Source organism: Pelophylax lessonae (genome assembly GCF_965119305.1).
Source record: "Pelophylax lessonae genome assembly, chromosome: 5".
NCBI classification, from domain to species: Eukaryota; Metazoa; Chordata; class Amphibia; order Anura; family Ranidae; genus Pelophylax; species Pelophylax lessonae.
The window spans coordinates 527,856,368-527,872,103 of NC_138772.1; the positions used below are offsets into that span (position 1 = coordinate 527,856,368).

At 40.7% G+C, this 15,736-nt stretch overlaps 1 protein-coding gene across 2 annotated transcripts in view; it reads right to left on the bottom strand.

The window, feature by feature from the left end:
* The window catches only part of KCNQ3 (potassium voltage-gated channel subfamily Q member 3), a 332,909-nt gene that overhangs the window by 86,999 nt on the left and 230,174 nt on the right, over positions 1–15,736 (bottom strand). The window contains exons 5-8 of one of the 2 annotated variants that reach the window (XM_082258094.1): positions 12,780–12,932; positions 11,528–11,638; positions 6,633–6,728; positions 214–308 (exon numbers count right to left, since the gene is read on the bottom strand). In XM_082258094.1, coding sequence (XP_082114220.1) covers positions 214–308; positions 6,633–6,728; positions 11,528–11,638; positions 12,780–12,932 — 455 coding nt within the window. The remainder of the gene's footprint in view (positions 1–213; positions 309–6,632; positions 6,729–11,527; positions 11,639–12,779; positions 12,933–15,736) is intronic. The other variant, XM_082258095.1, reaches the window with a different exon arrangement.

Below are 15,736 nucleotides of genomic sequence, written 5' to 3' on the forward strand. Positions count from 1 at the left end.
GAAATCTCCGCAATGGGACAAAGATGGCAAAATAAAAATCTAACATGGGTTATAACCCTCCTCACTCTATCCAAACTGAAAAAAATAAAAAGTTTTGTCTATAGTTCTTCTTTAAAAATAAGAAACTAGCAATCTGCTGGTTGAAGGATGAAGCAACCCAAAGGCTTTAGGTAAAAGTTAAAGAAAGAGTATGATAGGAACTCTTGTACTTACCTAAAATACGGAAACTGGACGATAGATTCGTAGTGCTTCCATGTGGCTATGAGATCGAGCCTGCTCAGATTTGTAGCATAAAATCTCCAGGCAGACTAAAAAGACACAAAATTAAGAAAGTGAAAAAATGATACTTCCTTTTATAAATAAATTATACATGTATGTGTAAATTTTGTAGGGCGCTGGCAAAGAGGCATTTTGACTTCCTAGGGCACTACAAGGTTGAAGGGTATGAACCATGTGCTTAAAGAGTAAGTTCCCTTTAACCACGTAAGCCCCGGAAGATTTTACCCCCTTCCTGACCAGGGCCTATTTTGCGATTCGGCACTGCGTGACTTTTTAACGGACAATTCTTTTGGTGGTATTTGATCACCTGTGCGATTTTTTGATCATGCGCTATAAACAAAAAAAGAGCGACAATTTAGCAAAAATAATATTTTTCACATTTTTTTTATATGAAATTCCCCCCAAAAAAATGTAAAAATCAAAAGGTTTTAACATTTTAGGCCAATTTGTTTTCTGCTACATACGTTTGGTAAAAAAAAAAAAAAAAATCGCAAAAAGCGTATTTTGATTGGTTTGCACAAAAGTTATTGCGTTTACTAACTAAGGGAAAGATTTTTGTCATTTTTATTGTTTTTTTTTTAACGAGTAATGGCGGCGATCTGCGTTTTTTTTTGCGGGACTGCGACACTGCGGCGGACAGATCAGACCCTTGACTGACATTTTTGACACTTTTGGGGGTACCAGTGACATTACTACAGTATTCAGTGCTATACATATGCACTGTTACTGTAAAAATACACTGGCAGGGAAGGGGTTAACTTTATTTGAGAAGGAGGGGTTAAGTGTGTCCCTAGGGGCGTGCTTCTAACTGTGATTGGATGTGGCTTTTCATGTAACAGCAGAGATCTACGGTCCTACATAGCAGGACCGTATGATCTCTGCTGTTACACAGGGGAGAATGACAGGCGGCTTTGTTTACACTAGCCGCCTGCCTTTCTCCCGGTGTAACCGACGATCGCGAGTGAGCGGCGGACATCGGGTCCGCCGCTCACACGCGTGGGTGGGGGGCCGTGAGCGAGCGGGAGCGCGCCTCCGGCAGTGCGCGCTCACTCCCTAGAGCCTCACAGGCTAGCGACGTAGACCTACGTCGCTTTGCCTGTGAGGGGCTGACTGCTGACGTAAATCATCGTTAGGCAGTCGGCAAGTGGTTAAAACAATGAAGAGAATGCTTTGACAAAGGAGCGCGGCTGTCACAACACCCGCTGCGCGCAAGCTCTGAAATGCGCCGCAGTCTGGTGACATCATGATCCCGCGCCACTGGAGCCTTCGCGTCTCAAACCTCGCTTTAGGATCCTTCCCTAAAAAATGTAAATGTTTAATTTTATTCCTATTTGACCCCCCCGCCCCCTCCTTCTCCTCTTGCTTTATCTTCGCCCCTATGCCCCCTTCCCCCCCCCCAGTTTAAATCTGCCTTTTTTCTCCAATTTAGCCCTTTAATACAATGTACATATATTCTTTTTGCCCCCCCCCCCTTATCCCCAGACCCAAGTTAAACCACCTTCCGCCTTCACAGATACGTACTGTAACGGAACCTTAACCCACACTGTATTTGTGGTCTTTCGTCAGTATACGGCTTCCCATAGTCGTGAACATAGATATCAAATCCTAGCCGCCCCCATACAAAGCTAGCCGACAACTTAGCTTGTACAAGTTTTGGAACCTTCTCCTTTATTGAACAGTTTCACACTCAATTTTTTACACACATGAGCACATCCCCCTCCTGATCAAAATACCACACACAGGTCAGGGGTTACCTGATTACATTATCATATGCAGATGAAATAGTATACAGAAACAGAATTAACCTGAACTTATTACCTAGCCATCTGGACAGAACAATGTGGGCTCATTACCATTTAACAATGGGACAGGCAGACTTAACACAATCCACATCCCATCTCAAAACAGACAACAGGACAAGACTGCCAATGACAGTCTGTCCATCTCCTACATTGAAGTACATGGAATACACATCTACGTATTGCTGTGACTATTTAGGAGTCAGACTTCATGGCCACAGGCTATAGGTGTACCTATTAATTTATACCTACCACCATCGTTTCTTCGATTACCCACTGGACAGTTGACCAAGTGGGATTGTATAGCACCAGTCACTTTAATACCTAATCTGTTATTATTGCACCTGATCCACCTATTATAGACCTCTTTTGATTTATTTATTTACACAACCAGTGTTTTCAGTTAATTATTATATGCAGAACATTTATAGATATTCATTTGCGGTGATCTATTGATTTCTTTAAAATATCATTAAGCACCTTTGTTGTACTACAGACACCTGGACACTTATTAATTGGTAACCTCCGCAATACCAGAAAGCACTTTATTGGAATACCACTTGACACTTTATTGCACTTTCATATATATATATTTTTTTTTTTATGTGTACATACTCTATTCAATGTGATGTAATTTATGTGGCACTAACATTATATGAGGATTTATATATTTATACACCAACTTGTCACACCCTGAGTGGAATACTAACATAGGCAGCACCATCTACCTCGCACCCCCTATCTTTCATTTACTATATACCCCTTCAGGGCTATATTTCGAGGTGGGCTGCAGCCTGATCTTTATTCCGTAGCACGGATTCCTTTACTTTACAAATTAATTTAACATAATAATGAAGGTGATAATAAAGTTGATAAATAAGAATAATAAATAATGAAGTTCATAAAGCGTCCATAAAAAAGGGATCGGATCCAAAAAAGAAAAGGGGTAAATGACACCACCGATCCCAGAGGAACCACAGACGGATAGTAGGAAAGGGTAACTAGAAAACTAGGAAGGAAACTTTACATCCTATGTGATAAGGTAATCTCCTTACCAGATCAAATGGACCACTAAATTATAGGTGGTCAAACCAGGCACATCATCGATCCATAAGGAATGGTCCTCCAATAGCTCAGATGGATCATTAGATAGTGGTAATCAAATCAAATAAGCGAACGGACCTCCATCCATAAACACTAAAGGTGGTCATCAATCCTCACATTCATGGAAAGGAGAAGATGCTCCCATAGTGTATTAAAAGATATAACATTTATTTAAAAGAGATCGATTGTACTTACAAACTGGACATAAGCAGGCATACAAGAGGTGGTGTTGTTGCGGTGTTCCTGTGGGATTCACTCCACTAACCCAACTTCTGGAAGGGATATCAGCAAACCTCCAACCAGAATGGAGTAGCGTGATGTTATCACAGCCGTAGTCCACGCCCTACATGTTTCATCATACGTGATGTCGCCTGGGGGTTGGTCTGGGCCATCACGCTGCTCGATTCTGGTTGGAGGTTTGCCGGTATATCTCCCAGAAGCCGAGTTAGTGGAGTGAAGCCTGCAGGAACGCCGCAACACCACCACCTCTTGTATGCCTGCTTATGTCCAGTTTCCTGTAATTGCAAGTTGATCCCTTTTAACCACTTTACCACCGGAGGATTTTGCTGTCTTACGTCTGGGCCACTTTTTGCAATTCGGCACTGTGCGACTTTAACTGATAATTGCACAGTCATGCAACGCCGTACCCAAACGAAATTTACGTTCTTTTTTTCCCACAAACAGAGCTTTCTTTTTGTGGTATTTGATCACCTGTGCGATTTTTACGTTTTGTGCTATAAACTAAAAAAGAGCGACAATTTTGAAAAAATAACAATATTTTTCACATTTTTTTATATGAAATTCCTCCCCAAAAAATGTAAAAATCAAAATGTTTTATCATTTTAGGCCAATTTGTTTTCTGCTACATATTTTTGGTAAAAGAAATCGCAATAAGCATATTTTGATTGGCTTGCGCAAAAGTTATTGCGTTTACTAACTAAGGGAAAGATTTCTGTCATTTTTGGTGTTTTTTTTTTTTTAACGAGTAATGGCGGCGATCTGCGATTTTTGCGGGACTGCAACATTGCGGCGGACAGATCGGACCCTTGACTGACATTTTTGACACTTTTGGGGTTACCAGTGACATTACTGCAGTAATCAGTGCTATACATATGCACTAATACTGTAAAAATGACACTGGCAGGGAAGGGGTTAATTTTATTGGAGAGGGAGGGGTTAATGTATGCCTGGTGCTTACTGACGTGTGTGTGGGGAGGTGACTGAGTGACACAAGGACAGATCGCAGGTTCAGCTATGCTGAACCCTGCAATCTGACCCTGTCTGTCACTTAGGAGATCCGCCCGCTTTGTTTAAACAAGCGGGCGGATCTCCAGACTCGATTCCCCGACGATCGGGGGAAGAGCGGCGTTGATCACTGGCCCTACTCCCACTGTGACTGAATACAGTGGGAGCGTCTGGCGACGTAGGTCTACGTCGCCAGACGTTAACGAACCACTTTGCTGCAGTAGAGCTCTAGTGAGCAGCGGTAAAGTGGTTAAATAAATGTTATATCTTTTAATACACTATGCGGGCGTCTTCTCTTTTCCATGTTCCATGAGTGTGAGGATTGATGATCACCTTTAGCGTTTATGGATGGAGGTCCATTTGATTATTTGATTTGATTACCCACTATCTAATGATCCATCTGAGCTATTGGAGGACCATTCTTTATGGATAGATGATGTGCCTGGTTTGACCACCTATAATTTAGTGGTCCATTTGATCTGGTAAGGAGATTACCTTATCACATAGGGTGTAAAGTTTCCTTCCTGGTTTTCTAGTCACCCTTTCCTACTATCCGTCTGTGGTTCCTCTGGGATTGGTGGTGCCATCTACCCCTTTTCTTTTTTGGATCTTATCACTTTTTATGGACACCTTATGAACTTGATTTATTATTATCCTTATTTATCAACTTTAATATAATCATCTTCATTATTATGTTAAATTAATGTTCCTTTCTATTGTCTTAGCGCTGAACTATTTGTTTATTTATAGGTCAGAAAATTAACAAAAAACAAATTCATTTATGTCCATTGAAGGATGTATCGGTCATTACATGATGGCATGATCGTTTGCTCTCACGGCCGAGTGTTCGTTTTTTGAAAATGAGTTTGAACGATTTTTCGTATAGTGTATGGCCATCATAATGCATGTTTTTACGGGGTAACACCCCTAGTATGTCCTTTTTAATATTTTTGTAAAAAAAAATTATTTTTATAAATGTATTGACATTTTTTTCTGAGAGGGTTCCCAGCACTTTTAAAGTCCTACTTTCTACATATTGTTCTTCTTCTCAGTCATTATAGGGATGTGGTGCTGTCCATTTCAGTCAAAATCAATTTAAATCAATCAAGCACCTCAACACTCAATATCCAGCTACACTGTGGCCGCACCTATGCGTTCGTGCCCCATAGACTTCTATTAGACGGTCTCAAATCATTTTCGGCCTTGTGACATAGAGCCATAAAGGTCTATGGGGCATTAATGTGCAGGCGCAGCCAGGACAGTGAAAACTTGCAGCGGTCAATGTAAAAAAACTGCAGAACTTTTGAGGACCACCACCACCCGAGTCCCAAAAATTGGACGTGACTCTTGATTTGTAATGCAACACACTACCATGTATTTTGGAGCACTAAGATGCAGGTACATCACTATTTGTGCTTTGGGCTGACATTCAAATTCAATGACATTCACTGTATGTAGCATGGCAAAATAAACGGGCCCTCTGGGTTATAAATTGGTTTGGGCTTTTCTGCTGGTTCACCATTTCAGTCACACAATAATCTCTCCAATAGTTGACACATAAGGGTTTTGTTCTAGGATCTAGCTTGCACCATTAAACAAAAATATAAATATATAAAAATAAATAAAAAAATATCTAAAAAATAAAAATATATAAATATCTAAAAATAAATAAAAAATAGCTAAAAAATATATAAATATCTAAAAATAAATAAAAAATATCTAAAAAATAAAAAATATAAATATCTAAAAATAAATAAAAAATATCTAAAAAAATAAAAAATATAAATATCTAAAAATAAATAAAAAATATCTAAAAAATAAAAAATATAAATATCTAAAAATAAATAAAAAATATCTAAAAAATAAAAAATATAAATATCTAAAAAATAAATAAAAAATATCTAAAAAATAAAAATATATAAATATCTAAAAAAAATAAAAAAATATCTAGAAAATAAAAAAAATATAAATATCTAAAAATAAATAAAAAATATCTAAAAAAATAAAATATATAAATATCTAAAAATAAATAAAAAATATCTAAAAAATAAAAATATATAAATATTTATAAATAAATAAAAAATATCTAAAAAAATATAAAAATATAAACAAAAATATAAAAATATAAATATAAAATATATATATATATATATATATATATATATATATATATATATATATATATATATATATAATGTGTCTAACCTGGATGAGTTCGGCTGCTGGTTTCCTTCGCTTTTCGAAATGTTTTTGTCGATGTTGTTCTTGTACCTTAAGAGCCAAACCGGAGCCCAAAATACCCTAAAAATAGACCAAAAAAAGTTATTTTTCATCTTAGATTGTAAGCTCTAACAAGCAGGGCCCTCTGATTCCTACTGTATTAAAGTGTATTGTATTTGTACTGTGTACCCTCAAGTTGTAAAGCGCTGCGTAAACGGTCGGCGCTATATAAATCCTATATAATAATAATAATAATTCTAAAATACGCTGACCCGGACCGTCTCTGCGGATGACCTCTGGACCTAGCTCTAACCCTGACAATGACCTTTATCAAACCCTGATCTAGATATTTTATATCTTTTTTCCCCCACACGCTTTTTTTTTTTTTTTTACCTTTTTCTCCTCTAGCAAGGAGAAAAAGATACATTGTTTTTTTTTTTTCCTCATTGAAGAGGAGAAAACAACACAGGGGTGGGCTGTACAGTGACTGATCACTGTAATGGCCAATCAGAGGCTATCACAGCAATCAGGTGGCTGGGAACCAGGACTCCCAGTTCCAGATCATTAATAAGAGACCTGCAGCTGCCACTGACCGCTTGGTCCCTGTGCTGGGAGTGCGCCGTGCAACGCATTTTCAGCACAAACACAGCAGCATATATATGTAGCCCCACAGATAAATTCTCACTTCAACAAGGCCACATATATGCAAACCCTCGAAGGGAAGGGGTTAAGGTTTAGTACAATACATTGCCTTGAAAAAGTATTCATACCCCTTGAAATTTCCACATTTTGTCATGTTACAATCAAAAATATAAATGTATTTTATTGGGATTTTATGTGATAGACCAACACAAAGTGTCACATAATTGTGAAGTGGAAGAAAAATGATAAATGGCTTTTAATTTTTTTTACAAATAAATATCTGAAAAGCGTGGCGTGCATTTGTATTCACCCCCTTTACTCAGAGAAGAAGCCAAGAGGCCCATGGTAACTCTGGAGGAGCTGCAGAGATCCACAGCTCAGGTGGGAGAATCTGTCCACAGGACAACTATTAGTCGTGCACTCCATAAATCTGTCCTTTATGGAAAAGTGGCAAGAAGAAAGCCATAAGAAGCCCCATTTGCAGTTTGTGAGAAGCCATGTGGGGGACACAGCAAACATGTGGAAGAAGGTGCTCTGGTTGGATGAGACTAAAATTTAAGTTTTTGGCCTAAAAGCAAAACGCTATGTGTGGTGGAAAACTAACACTGCACATCACCCTGAACACACCATCCCCACCGTGAAACATGGTGGTGGCAGCATCATGTTGTGGAGATGCTTTTCTTTAGCAGGGACAGAGAAGCTGGTCAGAGTTGATGGGAAGATGGATGGAGCCAAATGCAGGGTAATCTTAGAAGAAGTTAGAGTTTGAGTCTGCAAAAGACTTGAGACTTGGGTGGAGGTTCCCCTTCCAGCAGGACAACAACCCCAAACATACAGCCAGAGCTACAATGGAATGGTTTAGATCAAAGCATATTCATGTGTTAGAATGGCCCAGTCATAGTCCAGACCTAGATCCATATGAGAATCTGTGTTAAGACTTGAAAATTGCTGTCCACAGACGGTCTCCATGCAATCTGACAGAGCTTGAGCTATTTTGCAAAGAAGAATTGGCAAACATGTCCCTCTCTAGATGTGCAGCTGGTAGTGACATCCCCAAAAAGACTTGCAGCTGTAATTCCAGTGAAAGGCGGTTCTACAAAGTATTGACTTTGGGGGGCTGAATACAAATACCCACCACAATTTTCAGATATTTGTTTGTAAAAAATTTTATTTATTTTACAACTTTATGTTGGTCTATCACATAAAATCACAACAAAATACATTTACGTTTTCGATTGTAACATGACGAAATGTGGAAAATGTCAAGGGGTATGAATACTTTTTCAAGGCACTGTATGTTTATGGCTAGCAATAGTGACTAAAGAGAGCGCAAGACCAAACTAGAGCAAAAAAGGACTAAATAAAAAAATATATAAAAAAAGCAAAATATAGATTAGGTTTAAAAAAAAAAACAATTTGGTTGAAACAAACATATGCCAACAATCTCAGCCTTGCAGAAGTTAAGTTTTTTCTTTGCATTGCATTCCAGTTTTCTTTGAAACACCTCATCTTATTACGGGAGTATCTGTCTGATACTTTGACTCTACAAAGTTCATATAAACACTGTATTTGAGAATTTTATCTTTGTGTTGTCTATTAGTGGGAAGCCCTCCTTTTGTAGCGTCCTCTGTGCTCCTCAGGCTTTAGTGGAGGCTGTTTGCCTGGTATCCAGGTCCACTCCAGTTCTTCATTTTGTAAATTGTGTTTGTACATTATATTGTAATGCATATGATTTGCATACTTTTAATTCTATTTTTTGTTTTATATATTTTGATATGTATTTATCCATGTTGCAGACTACACTCCCCAATATATATCCCCCAGATGAAGATCAACTGAATCAAAATGCATTGGGGTTAACCATTTGTTAAAGTTTGGGTGATGCCTGTATATTGTACCAAACTATTGTAGCGGGAATCCCAGCCATTGTGCTGGATATGGGTCCCCCTTGGCCACCGGGTGCAACAAAAGTACCCTTGTGCATGTTCCCTTTAACCACTTAACCACTGGAGGATTTTGCCGTCTTACGTCCAGGCCACTTTTTGCGATTCGGAACTGTGCGAATTTAACTGACAATTGCACGGTCGTGCGACGCCATACCCAAATTAAATTTACGTCCTTTTTCCCCACAAACAGAGCTTTCTTTTGGTGGTCTTTGATCACCTGTGTGATTTTTACTTTTTGCGCTATAAACAAAAAAAGAGCGACAATTTTGAAAAAATAACAATATTTTTCACATTTTTTTTTTTATATGAAATTCCCCCCAAAAAAATGTAAAAATCAAAAATTTTTTACATTTTTGGCCAATTTGTTTTCTGCTACCTATGTTTGGTAAAAAAAAAAATCACAATAAGCGTATTTTGATTGGTTTGCGCAAAAGTTATTGCGTTTACTAAGGGAAAGATTTCTGTCATTTTTGGTGTTTTTTTTTTAACGAGTAATGGCGGCAATCTGCGAATTTTTTTGCGGGTCTGCGACATTGCGGCGGACAGATCGGACCCTTGACTGACATTGACACTTTTGGGGGTACCAGTGACATTACTACAGTAATCAGTGCTATAAATATGCACTGTTACTGTAAAAATGACACTGGCAGGGAAGGGGTTAATTTTATTGGAGAGGGAGGGGTTAATGTATGCCTGGTGCTTACTAACATGTGTGGGGAGAGGTGACTGAGTGACACAGGGACAGATCGAGGGTTCAACTATGCTGAACCCTGCAATCTGTCACTGCCTGTCACTTAGGAGATCCGCCCGCTTGTGTTTACACAAGCGGGCGGATCTCCACACTCGATTCCCTGACGATCGGGGAAGAGCAGCAGCGATCGCCGCTGCTCCTCCCCTGGCCCGACTCCCGCTGTGACTGAATACAGCGGGAGGGAGCCTCCGGTGACACGCGCGCGCGCCGTCGAGAAAGGGGAGTGTCTACGTTGCCAGACGCTAACGAACCACTTTGCCGCAGTAGAGCTCTAGTGAGCAGACGGCAAGTGGTTAAGTGTAAGTGCTGAGACAATGATCAGTCCAGTATCTTTGTTTTTTTTTTTTTTTTTTATTGGAGAACTTGGATGGGAGAAGGGAATGAGTGGGATACTCCTCTGGCTTCAACTATGCACAACTTTCAGGGACAACTGGAAGTGCTTCTTGACGCTGACTAGATGCTGGCTAGATGCCGGTCAACGCTGGCATGCTGCCTGTTAACTCTGAACTGATTTTAGACTGCTTTCTCTCTTAAAGAAGTCCTTTCTTTAGCTCCCTTAAGCACTCCTTGCTGAGGTAGCTACTTGTGCTGCTGCTGCGCTGCTAAACACTTCAGGGCCCACACCGGCACCCTCTTCCTCTCTATTATCTTCAGGGCTTCACAATGGGACCCCTTTTCTCTAATCCTTCTCCTCAGGTTAGCTGGCTCCTGGATCCCCTTGATCTTCTGGAGTTGCCCCCTCTCCTAGGCAGACCCCTGGGCAGTCCCAAGTACTCACGATACGGTTTTCCTCTAAACTCCTGCCCAGCAGCTCCACTCAGTCCACAGGACTCTGGATCCCTTTCTGCAGCCCAGCTCAACCTTTGTCCTCTAGGCCGACCGCCCAGGACACCCTCACTTGTGCTGACAGGAGGAGAGACAGCGTCACCCTCCTCCTGGGACTCTGCTTCCCGCCAAAGACACTGCGTCATGTGCTCCCCTCCGACCTATACCCACTCCCAGGATGCTTTACGGCAGATTCTGCCCTCTGAGATGGATACAAGCCCTGGTGTACTATTGGCTTGGTTTCCTCCACTGTCCAATGAGAGCCCTCATTGGACACAGTGGGGAGACTCCCCAGACCCAACAGACACCCTGGGAAACGCATGACAGCCTAACAAATGAATCAGGCCCTCCTGATAAGCAGACAGGGCCACCCATATGCTTCTTCCTAGCACCTACCTAGGAGGGTGCTACACTATATTGGCCATTTTACATTTATATACGTTTTAATTAAATATGCTATTCTTAATAACATTAAGTGATTTTATAAATTTGTTATTATTGGGTGCCTAAAAAATCTAATGTACTAAATTGTACAATAAGGGATGTGGCACCTTAGTTACCTTCACTAACATGGATCGAATATATATTGGTTAAAACATAAATGGAGTTACAAACATGCATGCTTAAACAAAAATATGATACAATCTCTGAACTAGAATGACTGACAACGATTATTCATTTCTACACATTTAGAGACATGTAGAGAGAGAACTTACAGCAGGAAGTGCAAAAAAGGAAACGCCAATCAAAGAAAAGGTAGCCGCAATCAGTCGTCCTTCCCAAGTCTTTGGAGTCTTGTCCCCATAGCCAATTGTAGCGAGAGTGATCTACAAAACAAATGCAAAAATTGAAACTTTGTATTATTTCAAATAATACCTAATTTTCTAAATACCAAAGCTACCATACTATGATAGTTGTGCTGTCATATGGAACCTTCTAGAAACGTTGGGCCAGCCAGCAGAAAGATCATGCCAGCCGTAAGGCTTATGCTCATGTACATAGACATGTACATGTTATCAGGCATGGAAGTCTAACTAAGCATGCAAGAATATGCACAGAAATGCACATAACAGCATGCATGTGGACGCATGGGCACATCTTTCACCGGTGGTGCTTAGTAGGGGCAGACTGGCAACTTTCAGCCCAGGGGGCAAGTACAAACCAGAGGCCCATGGTGCAGCGACTCAGCCCCCCTCCCATTCTCCCTCTTCCCATCCTCCTCCTGAACCCCATTTCAGGCTAAAGCTCCGCTCCCGGTACTCTCTACACACTGGCTGAATCTCGATTCCTGGCCTGCCCAGCAGGGGGCAGTTGGGGGGAGCTGGGACAGCTTGGTTGGGGCTGGCCGGGGGAGGAGAGTCTCCAGTGGTGCATTAAACTGGCCTCTGCTCAGATACAGTTTACACCATCCATACTTGGGGGGAGGTCTGCGCTCTGTTTGTGTCTTCAGCCCGCACTCAGTAGGTTAGCGGCAGGGGCTTTTTACTCCTCTTCACCAGGAATTCTTTAGGCGTGTCTGTAGCAGAAGCGGTGCAGCCTTTTTACGGGGCATCAGAGCGGCCCAGGGGGAAATTGCCCCCCTGCCCCCTGGCCCAGTCCTCCCCTGATGCTTAGTGGCTTATTTAAACCTGGGCCCTGCATGGGATGGAAAAAAAAAAAACAACAAAGCTATTTGTGTAGAGGAGGGGAGGGAGGGGGGAGAAGGGATGGATAGGTGGGATGAGTGTTGTAGCTTAGATTGTAGATTAGATTGAAAGCTCTAACCAGCAGGGCCCTCTGATTCCTACTGTATTAAAGTGTATTGTATTTGTACCGTCTATCCTCAAGTTGTAAAGCGCTGCATAAACTGTTGGCGCTATATAAATTCTATAAAAAAATAATGAGTGCTTTGAGGCCGGAAATTTAGCTTTAATATTGAGAAAAGTGACGATAACATAAAAAAACTTTTCACTCAATTGCACTACTCACCAACCCCCACCAGAGGGCATCGGCGTACGTTTCAAAATCCTCTTTGGTTTCCCCTTTCTCGTTCAGTTCATGATCATCTTTCTCCACCAAGTAAACAAGAAAGGAGGACAAGATGAGCGTCAGGAATCCAATATACCAAGCTGTGATGAGTTCCTGCAAAGAAATGTTTTGCATGATGAGAAATGCGCTGTGGGATGCACACGCAAACATACTGGAGACATCACACCAATCAGAATACTACCATTCATAACTAGAGTATAACTTCAAGGAAACAAACAACATTTTGCACATGGATAGAATTATAGTGTATTCTACCATCATGAGTTAGGCTAGGTACACACCTACGGAGCAACCGAGCACGTGCACGTTCCCGTGCGTCACGTGTAGGACAGCCCAATCGTTTACTCATTATAATAGGCTGCCCTACATACAAGTAACGAGGAAAAGAAGTCCGTGACCCTTTACAAAAAACGTACAGCACCATGTGGTTTGGTGCCTGTGAAAACATGCCCAGTAGCAGATGCATGAGGGGTGTCCCTAACAATCAATGGCATTAACGCGCGCCTGCTAAAGGGCAGAAGATTTTGATTTTTTGCGCGTTCCCAACAAGCAAAGGTGTGAACCTAACCTCACCTATTCTGTATTTACAAAAGGATCGTTTTTGATGACTTTCACTTTTTTTTTTACTTACTTGCTCAGCAGAATTTTTGTATTACATTTACAGATTTGTAGGTTCAATACTAGAGGCAGAGTAACTATTGATATTACCTGTTCAGCTGCTGTTTTCAGTGAATCAATTGACTCACAGAGATATAAAAAGTTTTAAAAAGTTCACGAAACGAACGTGACACAGACCCTGGCGCAGTCCCAATGAAACGTACACTATTCTGTGTTATATACATTAAGACTAAGTTCACAAATAGGCGTTTTGGGGCGTTTTTGGGGAGTTTTTCTGCTCTAGCATCAGCTCAAAAAACGCCCAACAAGACAAATCCTATTCATTTCAATGGCCCCTGTTCACATCTGAGCATTTTGACGTTTTAAGCAAAACGCTCAAAAAAGTACATGAGCTTCTTTTTGGGCAGATTACAGGCGTTTTTTTATTTTTTTCCATTGGTCACTTGTCAACCTAAAAATGCCTGCACAAAAACGCCCATAAAAACGCCTGAAAAAAACCCTAAGGCTACGTTCACATGTGGGTGTGGGTGATTCTGCCCGCGATCCGGAAATCATTGCAATTTGCGAGACGCCTGTGCGTTGCCCGTGATTTGCAATGGCACCCCAAACGCTGTGCGATGTTGCCGCGATTTCCGCCTGCTGAATCGCAGTAACATCACGCAAACAAAATCGCGGGATGCATGATGCCCAAAAAAAGTACAAGAGCTTCTTTGGGGCGTCATGCGTCCCGCAATTTTGTTTGCGCGTTTACCGCAATTTGGCAGGCGGAAATTGTGGCAACATCACACAGCGTTTGGGGTGCCATTGCAAATCACGGGCAACGCACAGGCGTCTCGCAAATTGCAATGATTTCCGGATCGCGGGCAGAATCGCGGTGATTCTGCCCGCGATCACTACGCCCACATGTGAACGTAGCCTTAAAAACGCCTGTAAATAGCAACGCCAAGATGTGAACGTAGCCTAACTGTCAGGTATTATCCTAAGCGCCATCTTTTGGCCACTAGATGGTGCTTACAAATCATATTGTTCTATAACATGGAAAGTTTCGCTGTTGCGGTGCTGATGTGTCACACTTTATTTTTTATACATAGACTTGCATTGTGAGAGGAAGAAGAAAAGCACAACCATTGTGCAGCACTGAGAAACCGGGATCAGAACCGGAGTATGTAATAAGCATACAGTATATGGCTGCCCCATGTATATATATATATATATATATATATATATATATATATATATATAATTACAAACAATGTACAAAGTGTTAATCACTTGACCTCCAAAAGATTCTACCGCCTTCATGACCAGACCAATTTTTGCTGCACTGCGCTACTTTAAACTGGCAATTGCGCGGTCATGCACCATTGTCCACAAATTAAATTTATTTCACACAAATAGAGCTTTCTTTTGGTTGTACTTAATTTTTTGCTATATAAAGGAAAAAATATCAAGAATTAAAAAAAAAAAAAAAAAAAAAAAAAAAGGAAAAATAAAACATTTCTTTTAGTTTCTGTTCTAAAATTTTGCAAACAAATAATTTTTCTTAAAAAAAAATAAAAAATTGCAGAGAAGTTGATGCGGCGCTACCTATAAGTGATCAAGTGTCGGGGTGAAATGATATATCAACTTCATATAATAAACTCCAGAAAAAAGGAAATGACACCAATAAAATAAAATGTGCTGCACCGTATTGATCCAATCGAATCAACTGTATCCTACTGTGTGTGGTGAACTCGTGCAAAAAGTGCTGGTGTGCAAATAAATAAACAAATTCCAAAATGAGTAATGAATTTATTCCAATGCTATTTTTACAGTGCAGAAACTGATAAATTATATATAATTATTGTAAACAAAAGAGTGTCCAAAAAAGGGGAATTCCTAGTGATATTGTGGTGAAGGTGTAAGGTAATTCCCAATATTTGAATAAAGGATTGCAGCCACCAGTGTGACCACTAGGTGTCGCACCGAATATACAACCTGTCTTTGATCAGTGTAGGTCGTTCGCTGGGAAGCTTCCGCGTTCCACGGCTTGATAGTCCGAAACCGGAAGTGACATTATGACACAATGGACTCCGCCCTACGCGTTTCGTCAGATGACGTCTGCTGGAGCGGCTTTTTGTGTGGAAGCAGTGGTCTCTTAGCAGAGGTCTCAAACATCTCATGCTGAGTCAGACCTATGGCTCTGGTATTAACAAAGCTCAGCCCCCCTACTAATTGGACAGCTCTAGCTGTGACTCAGCAGGGGGGGGGATGTTGGGACCTCCGCAGAGAGATTGCTG